General features: G+C 44.8%; 4 protein-coding genes across 4 annotated transcripts; 2 read left to right on the top strand and 2 right to left on the bottom strand.

The window, feature by feature from the left end:
• Positions 1–2,854: 2,854 nt before the first annotated feature.
• LOC134994278 (histone H2A type 1-like) lies at positions 2,855–3,413 on the bottom strand. The gene has a single exon (XM_063950939.1). It carries the CDS (start codon positions 3,298–3,300, stop codon positions 2,908–2,910), a length of 393 nt encoding a protein of 130 aa, XP_063807009.1. The 5' UTR covers positions 3,301–3,413; the 3' UTR covers positions 2,855–2,907.
• Positions 3,414–3,601: 188 nt separating this feature from the next.
• Positions 3,602–4,396, top strand: LOC134994279 (histone H2B 1.1-like). Its single transcript, XM_063950940.1, has one exon. It carries the CDS (start codon positions 3,646–3,648, stop codon positions 4,024–4,026), a length of 381 nt encoding a protein of 126 aa, XP_063807010.1. The 5' UTR covers positions 3,602–3,645; the 3' UTR covers positions 4,027–4,396.
• A 1,048-nt stretch (positions 4,397–5,444) lies between these two features.
• On the top strand, positions 5,445–5,850 carry LOC134994305 (histone H4). Its single transcript, XM_063950967.1, has one exon. The coding sequence runs from the start codon at positions 5,479–5,481 to the stop codon at positions 5,788–5,790; it is 312 nt and encodes a 103-aa protein (XP_063807037.1). The 5' UTR covers positions 5,445–5,478; the 3' UTR covers positions 5,791–5,850.
• Positions 5,851–6,949: 1,099 nt separating this feature from the next.
• Positions 6,950–7,817, bottom strand: LOC134994299 (histone H1B-like). The gene has a single exon (XM_063950960.1). It carries the CDS (start codon positions 7,764–7,766, stop codon positions 7,101–7,103), a length of 666 nt encoding a protein of 221 aa, XP_063807030.1. The 5' UTR covers positions 7,767–7,817; the 3' UTR covers positions 6,950–7,100.
• Between the last annotated feature and the right edge of the window lie 5,166 nt (positions 7,818–12,983).

The following is a 12,983-nucleotide window of genomic DNA, read 5'->3' as shown; positions in this document are numbered from 1 at the left end:
ACACTGGTTGATAAAGAGATAGTAGTATACTCGTAACAATTAGGATGACACTATGACGGTATAAAGAATGAAAAAAAAACCACGGTTAGGTGGTAGGTATATAATAATAAATAATACAATTCTGGTCGGACGGACTGCCTGCCGTGTGCCGACACAGAGGTAGCCACAGCCGTGAACTACCGCACTGTACACTGGTTGATAAAGAGATAGTAGTATACTCGTAACAATTAGGATGACACTATGACGGTATAAAGAATGAAAAAAAAACCACGGTTAGGTGGTAGGTATATAATAATAAATAATACAATTCTGGTCGGACGGACTGCCTGCCGTGTGCCGACACAGAGGTAGCCACAGCCGTGAACTACCGCACTGTACACTGGTTGATAAAGAGATAGTAGTATACTCGTAACAATTAGGATGACACTATGACGGTATAAAGAATGAAAAAAAAACCACGGTTAGGTGGTAGGTATATAATAATAAATAATACAATTCTGGTCGGACGGACTGCCTGCCGTGTGCCGACACAGAGGTAGCCACAGCCGTGAACTACCGCACTGTACACTGGTTGATAAAGAGATAGTAGTATACTCGTAACAATTAGGATGACACTATGACGGTATAAAGAATGAAAAAAAAACCACGGTTAGGTGGTATATATTATAATAATAATACAATTATGGATGGACGGACTGCCTGCCGACTGCCGACACAGAGGTAGCCACAGCCGTGAACTACCGCACTGTACACTGGTTGATAAAGAGATAGTAGTATACTCGTAACAATTAGGATGACACTATGACGGTATAAAGAATGAAAAAAAAACCACGGTTAGGTGGTAGGTATATAATAATAAATAATACAATTCTGGTCGGACGGACTGCCTGCCGTGTGCCGACACAGAGGTAGCCACAGCCGTGAACTACCGCACTGTACACTGGTTGATAAAGAGATAGTAGTATACTCGTAACAATTAGGATGACACTATGACGGTATAAAGAATGAAAAAAAAACCACGGTTAGGTGGTAGGTATATAATAATAAATAATACAATTCTGGTCGGACGGACTGCCTGCCGTGTGCCGACACAGAGGTAGCCACAGCCGTGAACTACCGCACTGTACACTGGTTGATAAAGAGATAGTAGTATACTCGTAACAATTAGGATGACACTATGACGGTATAAAGAATGAAAAAAAAACCACGGTTAGGTGGTAGGTATATAATAATAAATAATACAATTCTGGTCGGACGGACTGCCTGCCGTGTGCCGACACAGAGGTAGCCACAGCCGTGAACTACCGCACTGTACTGTGTCTGCTGCTAATATAGACTGGTTGATATTTAAAGAGATATTAGTAGTATACAACAATACTATACTGGTGGTCAGGCACTGGTCACCACTCCTGCAGCAAAAGTGTGCACTGTTAATTAATATAATTGTACTCCTGGCTCCTGCTAACAACCTGCAGTGCTCCCCAGTCTCCCCCACAATTAATTATAAGCTTTTAATTTATACATTGATGACTGTGCAGCACACTGGGCTGAGCTGAGTGCACACAGACTGAGTCACACTGTGTGACTGACTGTGCTGTGTATCGTTTTTTTTTTCAGGCAGAGAACGGATATAGCAGAGAGAAGTGAACGGATATATTATATTAAATAAAAGTTAACTAGCAACTGCACTGGTCACTGACTGTGGTAAACTAACTCTGTCTGCGACTCTGCACAATCTCTCTCTATCTAATCTATCTATCTCTATTCTAATGGAGAGGACGCCAGACACGTCCTCTCCCTATCAATCTCAATGCACGAGTGAAAATGGCGGCGACGCGCGGCTCCTTATATAGAATCCGAGTCTCGCGATAGAATCCGAGCCTCGCGAGAATCCGACAGCGTCATGATGACGTTCGGGCGCGCTCGGGTTAACCGAGCAAGGCGGGAAGATCCGAGTCGCTCGGACCCGTGAAAAAAACCATGAAGTTCGGGCGGGTTCGGATTCCGAGGAACCGAACCCGCTCATCTCTAATATTAGACACTCGGCACTCCTATACACGCAGCAACACAAAGGCTCTTTTCAGAGCCACCAAATCCTTCTAAACCAGCTGAAGCATAAGTTACACAATGGTGTTTAATTGGACGGATACCACCTCCTTTAGCTCTGCCCAGGCTCCTCGTAGTTAGTAGCCACTAAGCTCACGGCCTATATCCCTTAATTACCCGCACCTTCCTTCCAGCTTGCCGCTGCCCTGGAACAGTGGCGGGAGCCTCCTCAATTCAGCGTGCAGTCAGGGCACAGGGGGCTACTAGTCTTCACCATGAAAGGTTAGAGTTGATCAAGTGTAAGGGAACGTTTTAATAAGGCTCCATGAGCACTTTTCTATGGAAGTAAATGCCTGTAAGGCGGCTCTTTATAGAGTCCTCTACCGAGGAACTTGCCCTACACATCTAGTACCTCCCTTAATGAATCTGGGGGTCAAGCATTTAGCCGTGCAGCTCCGATTCTATGGAACTCACATCCCCGCATAGCTCGAGAGGCCCCCGCTCTAGAATCTTTCATACACACTCATCACTCTCTAAATGTCCATTTAGTATCTCCTGCATAGCTTCCCTGCGCTCCACGGTTTCTGTGCTGTATTGTATTAATTTAATTTGTTTAGCGCTATAAGTCCTATTGCAGAAAGAACATTATGGAAATAACATTGCTCTACTGCTTGTTACACGCAAGGGTCTGATTTACTTCCCGTCAGAAGCACGCCAAGTACGATACTCGCACCTTTCCCGCTAAACAGCGGGCTACTTACTCCCACATGTACAGCATATCATGAATCAGCTCTTTGGGGTCAGGGTGGGTGGCTCTGAAAAGAGCCTTTGTGTTGCGGGGACAAGTATCTAGCAGTGAAATCACTTGCTCTTAGCTGGTTTGTGGCTCTCGGTCTTCTTGGGCAGCAGCACGGCCTGGATGTTGGGCAGAACGCCTCCCTGGGCGATGGTCACCCCACCGAGCAGTTTATTGAGCTCTTCGTCGTTGCGAACAGCCAGCTGCAGGTGGCGGGGGATGATGCGGGTCTTCTTGTTGTCGCGGGCGGCGTTTCCGGCAAGCTCAAGAATCTCAGCCGTCAGGTACTCCAGTACTGCGGCCAGATACACCGGGGCACCGGCTCCCACACGCTCCGCATAGTTTCCCTTCCTCAGCAGACGGTGAACTCGACCGACTGGGAACTGGAGACCGGCCCGGGATGAGCGAGTCTTTGCCTTAGCACGGGTCTTGCCGCCTTGTTTCCCTCTTCCAGACATGCTTGCGAGGTTCAATGAGATAAAAGAGTCTCTCTTTCAACAGAAACACTGAGAGAAATGTCTCTAAAACACCGCCCTCCTCTTACATATATACTCAGAAGCGACATGCTGCTTGCTCTGTGATTGGTCTGCTTACAAGCTAAACAATGCAGCTCAACTTCATCCACAGACCAATCCGCAAAAAGAAGAGTGGGGTTACGATGCCTACCAGTGTCACATGACACTTCTACCCAATAGTGTAGCTTGCATTGGTGATGCCTCGTTTGCATAAGCTGCCTATAAATAAAACAGATGTGTGAGATGACCGCACAGATTTTCTACATTGTGTCGAAGAGATCCTAAAGAATGCCTGATCCAGCAAAGTCTGCTTCGGCGCCTAAGAAAGGCTCTAAGAAAGCGGTGACCAAGACCCAGAAGAAGGATGGGAAGAAGCGTAGGAAGAGCAGGAAGGAGAGTTACGCCATTTACGTCTACAAGGTGCTGAAGCAGGTGCACCCTGACACCGGCATCTCCTCCAAGGCTATGGGCATCATGAACTCCTTTGTCAATGACATCTTTGAGCGCATTGCTGGGGAAGCTTCTCGCCTGGCTCATTACAACAAGCGCTCGACCATCACCTCCCGGGAGATCCAGACCGCCGTACGCTTGCTGCTGCCGGGAGAGCTGGCCAAGCACGCCGTGTCCGAGGGCACCAAGGCTGTTACCAAGTACACCAGCGCCAAGTAATCACCCCCTTCTCTGACCCACATCAACACAAAGGCTCTTCTAAGAGCCACCCACCTCCTCTCTAATCGGGCTGAAACTATGATGGGTATTATATGTGCTACTTGCAAATCTGCCTTATTGTATCTCCGCTTCCATGAACTGTATATTCACTTCCAAACTAAAGCGGGGTCATATAGTCATCATATTACAGATGTCAGCATTAGTGCTTACATAAAGCAATCCATAGAGCAGTGACTGCCCGTGTAGCTGCTGCAGAACTAGAGAATTATTGTATCTTATTCCAATGTTACAAAGTATCAGTAGATTGTAGCAATTGGTCCCGTTGTTCGTATCACTTTGAATCTCCTATAAACACAGTTGCTAAAAGGTTGTTTGTCTTTCAAGATGCCCTGTGTAGAATGCTATTGTTACTGTATCACTGCACGTGTAACACCGGGATCCAATCTCCGGTATCACTGCAGGTATATTGCACCGAATCCATTATAAGACATCAGGTTCCGTTTAGCTGCATTTAATGAAAGGAGATCTTTATGATCGCACAATACAATGCTGGCTTAGGTACACGTGCCAGCTGTGCTCCCTATAGTAACAGAGATACAGGGGGTGGCTGAGCAGCAGTGTTCCGGAGCGGGACTGGCTGAGTGCAGTATCAGCGGCGCTCATTATTACAGGGAGAAGAGAGACCGAAGCGCAGAGCTGACACTCAGACCGAGCCCGGGACAGACGTTACACTGACCAGCCAGAAGCGGCATGTCATTGGAGTGATTGTGTTTTGTCCCGCCGAAATCTGTTCGACTCATTGGTCCATTTTGAATTTTCATCCTCCAATCCCAATGAGGTTGTGCAAGTCACTTATTATATACCTATTATTTATCTGGACAATATATAATAATGGATATTAAAACGGTTAAATTCTAAATGTTTTTTTTTTTTTTACTTCAATAAAAATAAGTCTATGAACAACAGTGTGCTAAATAAAGTAATCTATTATATAAAATAAATTATAGTGCAGTGCTAATATATATATATATATATATATATATATATATTATACTTTATGCTGTCCTATATTTATGACATTTCATTTTTTCTGATTTGCTATTTCTCAGTCGTCATCTATATCATCTGTTATGAGCCTTATATCAAATGTTGGGACGTTGATAAGAATGGGACTCAGTATGGATAATATTACATTGTATCTTAGGTTGAATATTATGTTGTACCAAGTACAGGAATTGTATGGGAAAAAAGATCTTAGATAAGTGTAACTTTATATTGCGTATACATCTTATGCCCCTAATCTGATGGTAAGGCAGTGACTTTTTAACATCTAATTATAGCCATGACTCCGCCTCTCAAAGTGCTCAGTCACCCATCAGGTCCGCTTACCTCTTTCTAAAGAGCAACCGAAAATGGGTTGCCTCATATTTCTTTGTCGTTAGCTATTGAATAATGTCTGGAAGAGGTAAAGGAGGTAAGGGGCTCGGAAAAGGAGGCGCTAAGCGCCATAGGAAGGTGCTGCGGGACAACATCCAGGGCATCACCAAGCCTGCCATCCGCCGCCTTGCCCGGAGAGGAGGCGTGAAGCGTATCTCCGGCCTCATCTACGAGGAGACCCGCGGGGTGCTGAAGGTGTTTCTGGAGAACGTGATCCGGGACGCCGTCACCTACACCGAGCACGCCAAGAGGAAGACGGTCACCGCTATGGATGTGGTCTATGCTCTCAAGCGCCAGGGCCGCACTCTGTATGGCTTCGGAGGCTAAACACCGAGGCGCATCTAATACCATCACCCGCACACAAAGGCCCTTTTCAGGGCCGCCCATCTCTTCTACGAAAGATCTGTAACCCAACGTCTCTGTGTAGTGCTGTACTCTGACTATAAGCCGGGTCCTAGTACTTAATCGTTCCCTCACATTAGGCACACCGCTAGTGGTTGCTGTCTTTATTTGGAGTGATGATGAAAGGACCGGGCCAGTATTTTAGTGAGCTTATGCCCAAGCTGGCCACTACTAATGTGTAATGTTTATGAATTCTTGCAGTGGGTGAGACGTGAGTAGATTTGTCCTAGAGGTACCGCCATGATCCTTTGTTTCGAAGATGGCACAACACACTGTCGGTGGCTGACTAGTTCTAAGCTGTTGGACACAAGTTTTTTTTATGAAGGACAAACTAAGTATTCACTAGGAAATCCATGTTCTCTTACAGCTTAGCTTATCGGCGGAGTTTTTGAAAAATGTATCCGCTCTTCTTTAAACCAATCGGTGGAGGGGGACATGCTTACTTCTACCAATCAGCGCAGCTCAGCTTATATGCAAATTTGATGAAAGCAGCCAGGTTACATAATTCATTTTTTGGGGGGACAATGCCTGGGAGAGGTAAGGGGCTCGGGAAAGGAGGCACCAAGCGCTGCAGGACTACATATCATCCAGGGCACCACACAGCCTGCCACCCGCCGCCTAGTCCATAGAGGGGTCCTGCAGGCTTTGAACGTTAATTAACTAATTTAAGGGTCTCCTACATTAATCCAGAAACGAGCTATAGGAACAGGCTGTATTTTCAAGGGAGGCATTTTTTTTTTGTAGCAAACAATTATACCTTGTCCGGGTACCTCGCAGTCTGTACATCACCGGGAATGGCGTGCAGAACACGCGGTGCTGTTCCTTACACCAGACTGTACGACCAAGTACACATAAAACAACCATTCAGCTACTACGGGCGGCTGGAGATAGAAGAACCCGACACTTTAGTGTATACGTTCCCGATCTATCTGCAGATTTAACAGATAACTGCATTTAGTCCCGCTCCCCTGCATATCCCACTTATGCAGTGACTGCATGGGGCAGAGTAGATGGGCCAAGTGGTCCATATCCTGCTATCAAGAGCTATGTTTCTAGGACTGATGTGTAAGGGACAAACTAGATATTTCTGCCACATGTAGCGACTTCTTCACTACAGTTTTTATTTAGTCCCCCAATAGATCACATCGTGCGCCTACAGCTCTGCCGAGACAGGGTGGGTGGCTCTGAAAAGAGCCTTTGGGGGATAACAAGGAAGAGAGGCTGCGGCTTTACAATCACTTCTTGGCCGCAGCTTTCTTAGGCTTAGCTGCCTTCTTGGCCGGGCTTTTTGTGGCTTTTGGCTTCGCTGCCTTCTTGGCCGGACTCTTGGCAGCTTTGGGCTTCGCCGCCTTCTTGGCGGGACTCTTGGCCGCCTTCTTAGGCTTCACGGCTATAGGCTTCTTTGGGCTTTTGGCAGCAGCCGCTGTAGCGGGTTTCTTCACCTTTTTCGGGGTCTTGGCTGCACTCGGAGCCTTCTTGGGCTTCTTCGGGGATTTGGCCACTTTCTTCGCTGCAGGTTTCTTGGGCTTCAGGGACTTCTGGGCGGCCTTCTTGCTTTCCACTTGTTTCTTATTGAGCTTGAAGGAGCCGGAAGCGCCGGTACCTTTCACCTGGGTGAGAGTTCCTTTGGTCACTAATCCTTTCACCCCCACTTTGATGCGGCTGTTGTTCCTCTCCACATCGTAGCCTCCGGCAGCCAGAGCCTTCTTCAGGGCGGCAAGAGAAACCCCGCTGCGCTCTTTAGAGGCGGCCACGGCTTTTACGATCAGCTCGGAGACGCTGGGTCCAGAAGACTTGCCGCTCTTCTTTGCTCTTCCAGCAGCTTTCTTCGGCTGCCTCTTCTTTTTGGCTGCGACCTCTGATGGAGGAACAGCGGCGGCGACGGGGGCAGTTTCCGCCATGTTTGCAGAACTTAACTTTAATCAATAATACTACAACGCCCGGTGTTGACTCACGTCTTTTATATACACTGCCGGCTGTGCTGTGATTGGCTGCCGAGAGTGAGGTGTTCTGTGCTCCCATTGGCGGAATGAGCAGCCGTGTAAACTCTTCCCTGTCTGAGTGTACGGGGGAATCTGCTCTCACCTTGTGTTTCCCTAGCGCAGAAAAACAGTCTTTTATAGGGCATGAGGTGAGCGGCGAGCTGGCTCTCTGCACCACACCAGTACTCCAAGGTCTCCCCTAACCCTTTACTGTCATTGCTAGCCTATGCGCTGTGAAGAGTGCCGGGAATAGCCCCTGTCAGCTCACCTAGACCAGGCATGATCTGGCTGGCGTGTAATACATCTTTTCTGCGAAGCGAAAAATGTCTCATCGGGCACTTTTCTCTCCTCCAGGCACTACACCGAACAAAGGTGGCTGGGGCATAATCAGTGCAGAGGATGCCGCATTTTGAAAGACATAAAGGTGATGTGTGGGATGCTGTACACCCGGATGGATAGCACAGGCAGGTTGCCCCACAAGGTATTGGCACTCCTGTCTGGGAACTCTAGTTACTTTGACTAAATAAATAAAAGAAAGATATCTGGCGTGCATAATCAGCTTCAGAATAATCCTGCCGGCCTGAGATTCTCCATGTCCTGAAAAATGCTGGTGGCGTTTTCTCCACATGTTCTTATAATGATCCATATAGACATTGATGCATATCTATGCATCTTAAGTGTGTCAGTAGGTGGGCTATGGGGTCCCGTTCCCATTGATAGGAGACTGATATTTTTAAAAGAGGACATGGGAGCAATAGGGTGAGACCATAGGAATAAAGGGTACAATATCTGGAGACGGGAGAAATAAGGAGACGAGGAGTGGGAGATCAGAGGAGCAAAAGGAACAACAGAGGGAATCGGTATGAATAGTGATACAAATAAAAGGAGACAGTAATAATATGGAGAATAATAAGGGTACAGAGGGAAAAATGGAGAGGCAGAAATATGGGGATACATAAGGGGACCTCTAAGGGTAGTGGCAGGTGGAAGGAATGGATGAAAGGAAGAGAAACAGGGGGAAAATAAAGGTGAATGGGTAAAGATGGCAACAGGAAACAAACGGGGAGATGGGAGAGACAAGGGGAAAATCGGGGGAGACGTGATGGAACACGGGGGAGGAAAAGGAAGAACAAATAGGAGAAGATAGGAAGATGTTGAAGAATTATATGCTCACAATAGTTATGCGGAATAAAATTTAAATGACGTAGCTTGTTAAAAAATAACTAGCTGAGAGGAGAGGATCGACATTGAGGAATGGAAGGCAAATGGAGATGGAAGCGGGTTCTTGAAAAATACCGATGACTACTAACTGGAGGGCGTGTGCCAGCAGCAAGTACCATCCAGGTCTCACTCTCTTCCCCAACCCATGATTGCATGCTGGAGTTGTGATCTAGAGCATTGAGAGTCTCCAGAGCAGGTAGGGAGAACACGGAGCTAGACCTGGGCCACTACTAGGGATTTCTGGGGCCCCAAGGATGGTAGAAACAAAATAGAAATAAAAGCTGACCCATAAAAATATTTTTTTTTCAATACTTTTAATGTTTATTTTTTTCAAGAACATGTAAAATGGATATAAAAATAAATAAATATATCTGCATAAAGAAAAAGACAGTAACTAAAATAGAACAATAAGTGGTTGATTTTACGTACAGGGACTATTGTATCTGAAATTAGTCTCCACTGAGCAGATGAAAATCCCCTTTGTACAATCCACATACAGTACACAGCAGCTTTATATTCTCTTCATGCAGTTTCCCGGATACATAAGCTTTAGCTTGTGGTCTAAGTTGATACTTTCACAGATTGTATCCAAATGTTTCAATGGAATAGTTACAATTGAATAATACTGTTTCCCATTAGTATCATATCGTTTCACACACGCAGAAGTTCTGTTCATACTCCATTCTAAAGCTACCGTACGGTAGCGATGACCTAATATGACCTAATATGATTAATGTATTAACGTTTTAAAAATGAAATCATCATTATTATTTTATGCCATAGACAGTGTTTTTGACATATGTAGTTGTGACTTTTCTTATTTTTATTTTTATGTATATCTGCATTCATATTAATATCTCCCTGGAATTAGTGAGTATAGTTTGCAAGTACATACAATGGTATTTACTGTTTCCTATTAGTATAATAGTTTCCAGCACATACCGAATTTCTGATTATACTCAGATCTAAAGCTTCTCAGAGGCAGTACGGATGGTGTAATGGTTAGCATTACTTCCTCACAGCACTGAGGTCATTAGTTTGATTCCCACCATGGCTCTACTGTAACTGTGTGGAGTTTGTATATTCTCCCTGTATTTGCATGGGTTTCCTACGGGTACTCCAGTTTTCTCCCACAATCCAAAAATATAATTAATTGAGTCCCAATAAAAATTGTTTAAGTGGTGCATGTGGTAGGGAATATATATTGTAAGCTCCACTGGGGCAGGGACTGATGTGAATGCATGTAGTGTAGTGATGTAGTGCAGTGGATAGGGGAATGTAGTGCAGTAATGAGGTGTTATGATAAAGTGCAATGTGTGGGGACACACAGGGGGGAATGTAGTGAAACACGCCGCTGATGGGGTATGTGACGCAGAGGGCATTTGGATCACATAGGGGGATGTTGTCCAAAATATCCCTCTTTTTTCTAAATTTTTGATAATGTGATTATTTTAGTCTTAGGGTTTTTTTTTTTATATATTTTTATTTTATTATTATTAATATTACTATTGTTATTATTAATAATAACATTTTTTATAAACACATTTTGGGGAGGGGAATCACTGCTTTTTCCCTGGTGGCGAAAATCCTAGTTTCGGCCTTACCCTTAGTAATAGGCTTCATGCTGCCCAATACCGTTACATCAGTATGAGACATTAAACCGTTTTTTCCAGTACCAGGGCCTTTGCTTTGTATAGATTCCCCAAGAACAAGCCCCAAAACTCGGGGAAACTGTTCCTCTTTTCACCTGGGTGGCTCCATACCAGCTGGGAAAGTGCTCCAGGGAAGTTGCCTAGCAATGTCCGATAATTATGGCAATGCTGGCCATTTTGAAGGCCAAGTAGTCTAAACATTGAACCAGTTTCAGTTCCCTAGCAATGTCGGGTAACCATGGCAACAGTGGCCATTTTGATGGCAAATTTGATTTAAGCATGACAACCAGTTTCTGTTCCCTGGCAACAGTTCGGCAACCATAGCAACATATACGTTATGGTAAGAACTTACCATTGATAACAGTATTTTTCCTAAATCCACAGGTTTCACAGGATACATTGTTATATGGTTGAGCGACAGCGGTTCTTACACTAATCGGTCAAAGCTTTTTGGCCTCCCAGCATGCAGTGGACCCGTCCATATATCCTCGCCTCCTGGGTCAGGTAAATCAGTTGTTTTCCAAAGCTTAAGGCAGGAGCATCATGTAGAGCACTAATCAGGCGAGAAGACCACACATGCACAACCTCCCACCCTTCCGTACAAGAGGGAAGAGTTTAGTGAGTAAAAGGATCCTCAAATCAGGTGCGTCAAGGTGGGATATCTGTGGACATAGGAGAAATACTGTTATCAATGGTAACTTATTACCATAACTTATATTTCTCCTGCAGGGTCCACAGGGTATCTACAGGATACATTGGGATGTCCCAAAGCAATTTAGTGGTGGCAACGCTCCTGATTAGACAGGAGAATGCTTGGCCCAAATTCAGCATCCTGAGAGGCAAAGGTATCCACAAGCAAAATGTCTAATGAATGTGTTAATGGAAGACCATGTGGCTATCTTACATATCTGTTCTGCTGAAGCACCATGCTGTGCTGTCCATGATGGACCTACTTTACGAGTAGAGTGAGCAGAGACATTATCCGGAAACAGGAGATCAGCCTTCGAATATGCTTCTGAAATCGTCATCCAAAGCCACCTCGCCAGTGTCTGCTTACCAGCAGGCCACCCTCTCCTATGAAATCCGTAGAGAACAAAGAGATAATCTGTCTTTCTGATAGCACTGGTACGATCTACGTAGATCCTTAAGGCATGGACAATTTCCAACGATGCATCTCCCGCAGATAGGTCTGGCCCCTGGAAAGCCGGGACTACAATTTCTTTGTAAAGGTGGAATTTAGACACCACCTTAGGAAGATACCCAGATTTAGTTCTGAGAACCGATCTATCTGGATAAAAAATGAGAAATGGAGGACAAAATAATAATGCGCCAAATGCTGAAACTCTTCGAGCTGAAGCCATAGCCAGAAGAAAGAGAACCTTAGCTGTCAACCATTTAAAATCTACTCTTTTAAGTGGTTCAAATGAGGCAACTTGAAGGGCCTTTAGAACTAAACTTAGATCCCAAGGCACTGTAGGAGGAACAGAGGGACGTTGAATGTGCAGCATTACCTGGAAAAAAGTGTGCCCATTCTGTAGGTTGGCAATTTTCTTTTGGAACCATACAGTTAGTGCTGACACCTGCACTCTCAAAGAAGCCACCCTTAAACCAGAAGGAATGCTAGGATTCTGGAAATTCTGAAAGACCTGGGGTCAAGTTTCCGTTCACTGCACCATTGAATATAGGCTTGCCATATTATGTGATAAATGCGAGCTGAGGAGGTTTTCCTTGCTCTAAGCATTGTTTGAATTACCTGTTGAGAGAATCCTTTTGACTTCAGGATGGAGGTCTCAAGAGCCACGCCATCAAAGACAGTCAATCCAGATGTCTGTGATGGCAAGGCCCCTGAATCAGTAGATCTGGATGTTGAGGTAGTAGGAATAGAGCATCCATCGACATCCTCTGCAGATCTGTGTACCAATGTTTTATGGGCCAAGCCGGAGCTATTAGTATAACGGCACTTTTCCTTTTTATTATTATTATTATTATTACTACCGCCACCAGTTTTTTATATAGTGTACACATATTATTATTATTATTATTATTATTATTATTATTATTATTATTATTACCAGTTATTTATATATTATACATATATTTTGCAGTGCTTTACAGAGCATATTTAGCCATATACATCAGTCCCTGCCCCAGTGGAGCTTGCAATCTATAAACCCTATCACATGTACACACAGACACACATTCACACTAGGGTTATTTTTTTTCTTTGTTGGAAGCCAATTAACCTACCAGTATATTTTTGGAT

The sequence above is a fragment of the Pseudophryne corroboree genome, unplaced genomic scaffold (assembly GCF_028390025.1).
Source record: "Pseudophryne corroboree isolate aPseCor3 unplaced genomic scaffold, aPseCor3.hap2 scaffold_1294, whole genome shotgun sequence".
In the NCBI taxonomy this organism is placed as follows: Eukaryota; Metazoa; Chordata; class Amphibia; order Anura; family Myobatrachidae; genus Pseudophryne; species Pseudophryne corroboree.
Note: the sequence above shows the minus strand (reverse complement) of the source record. Positions and strands in the feature narration are given on the sequence as shown.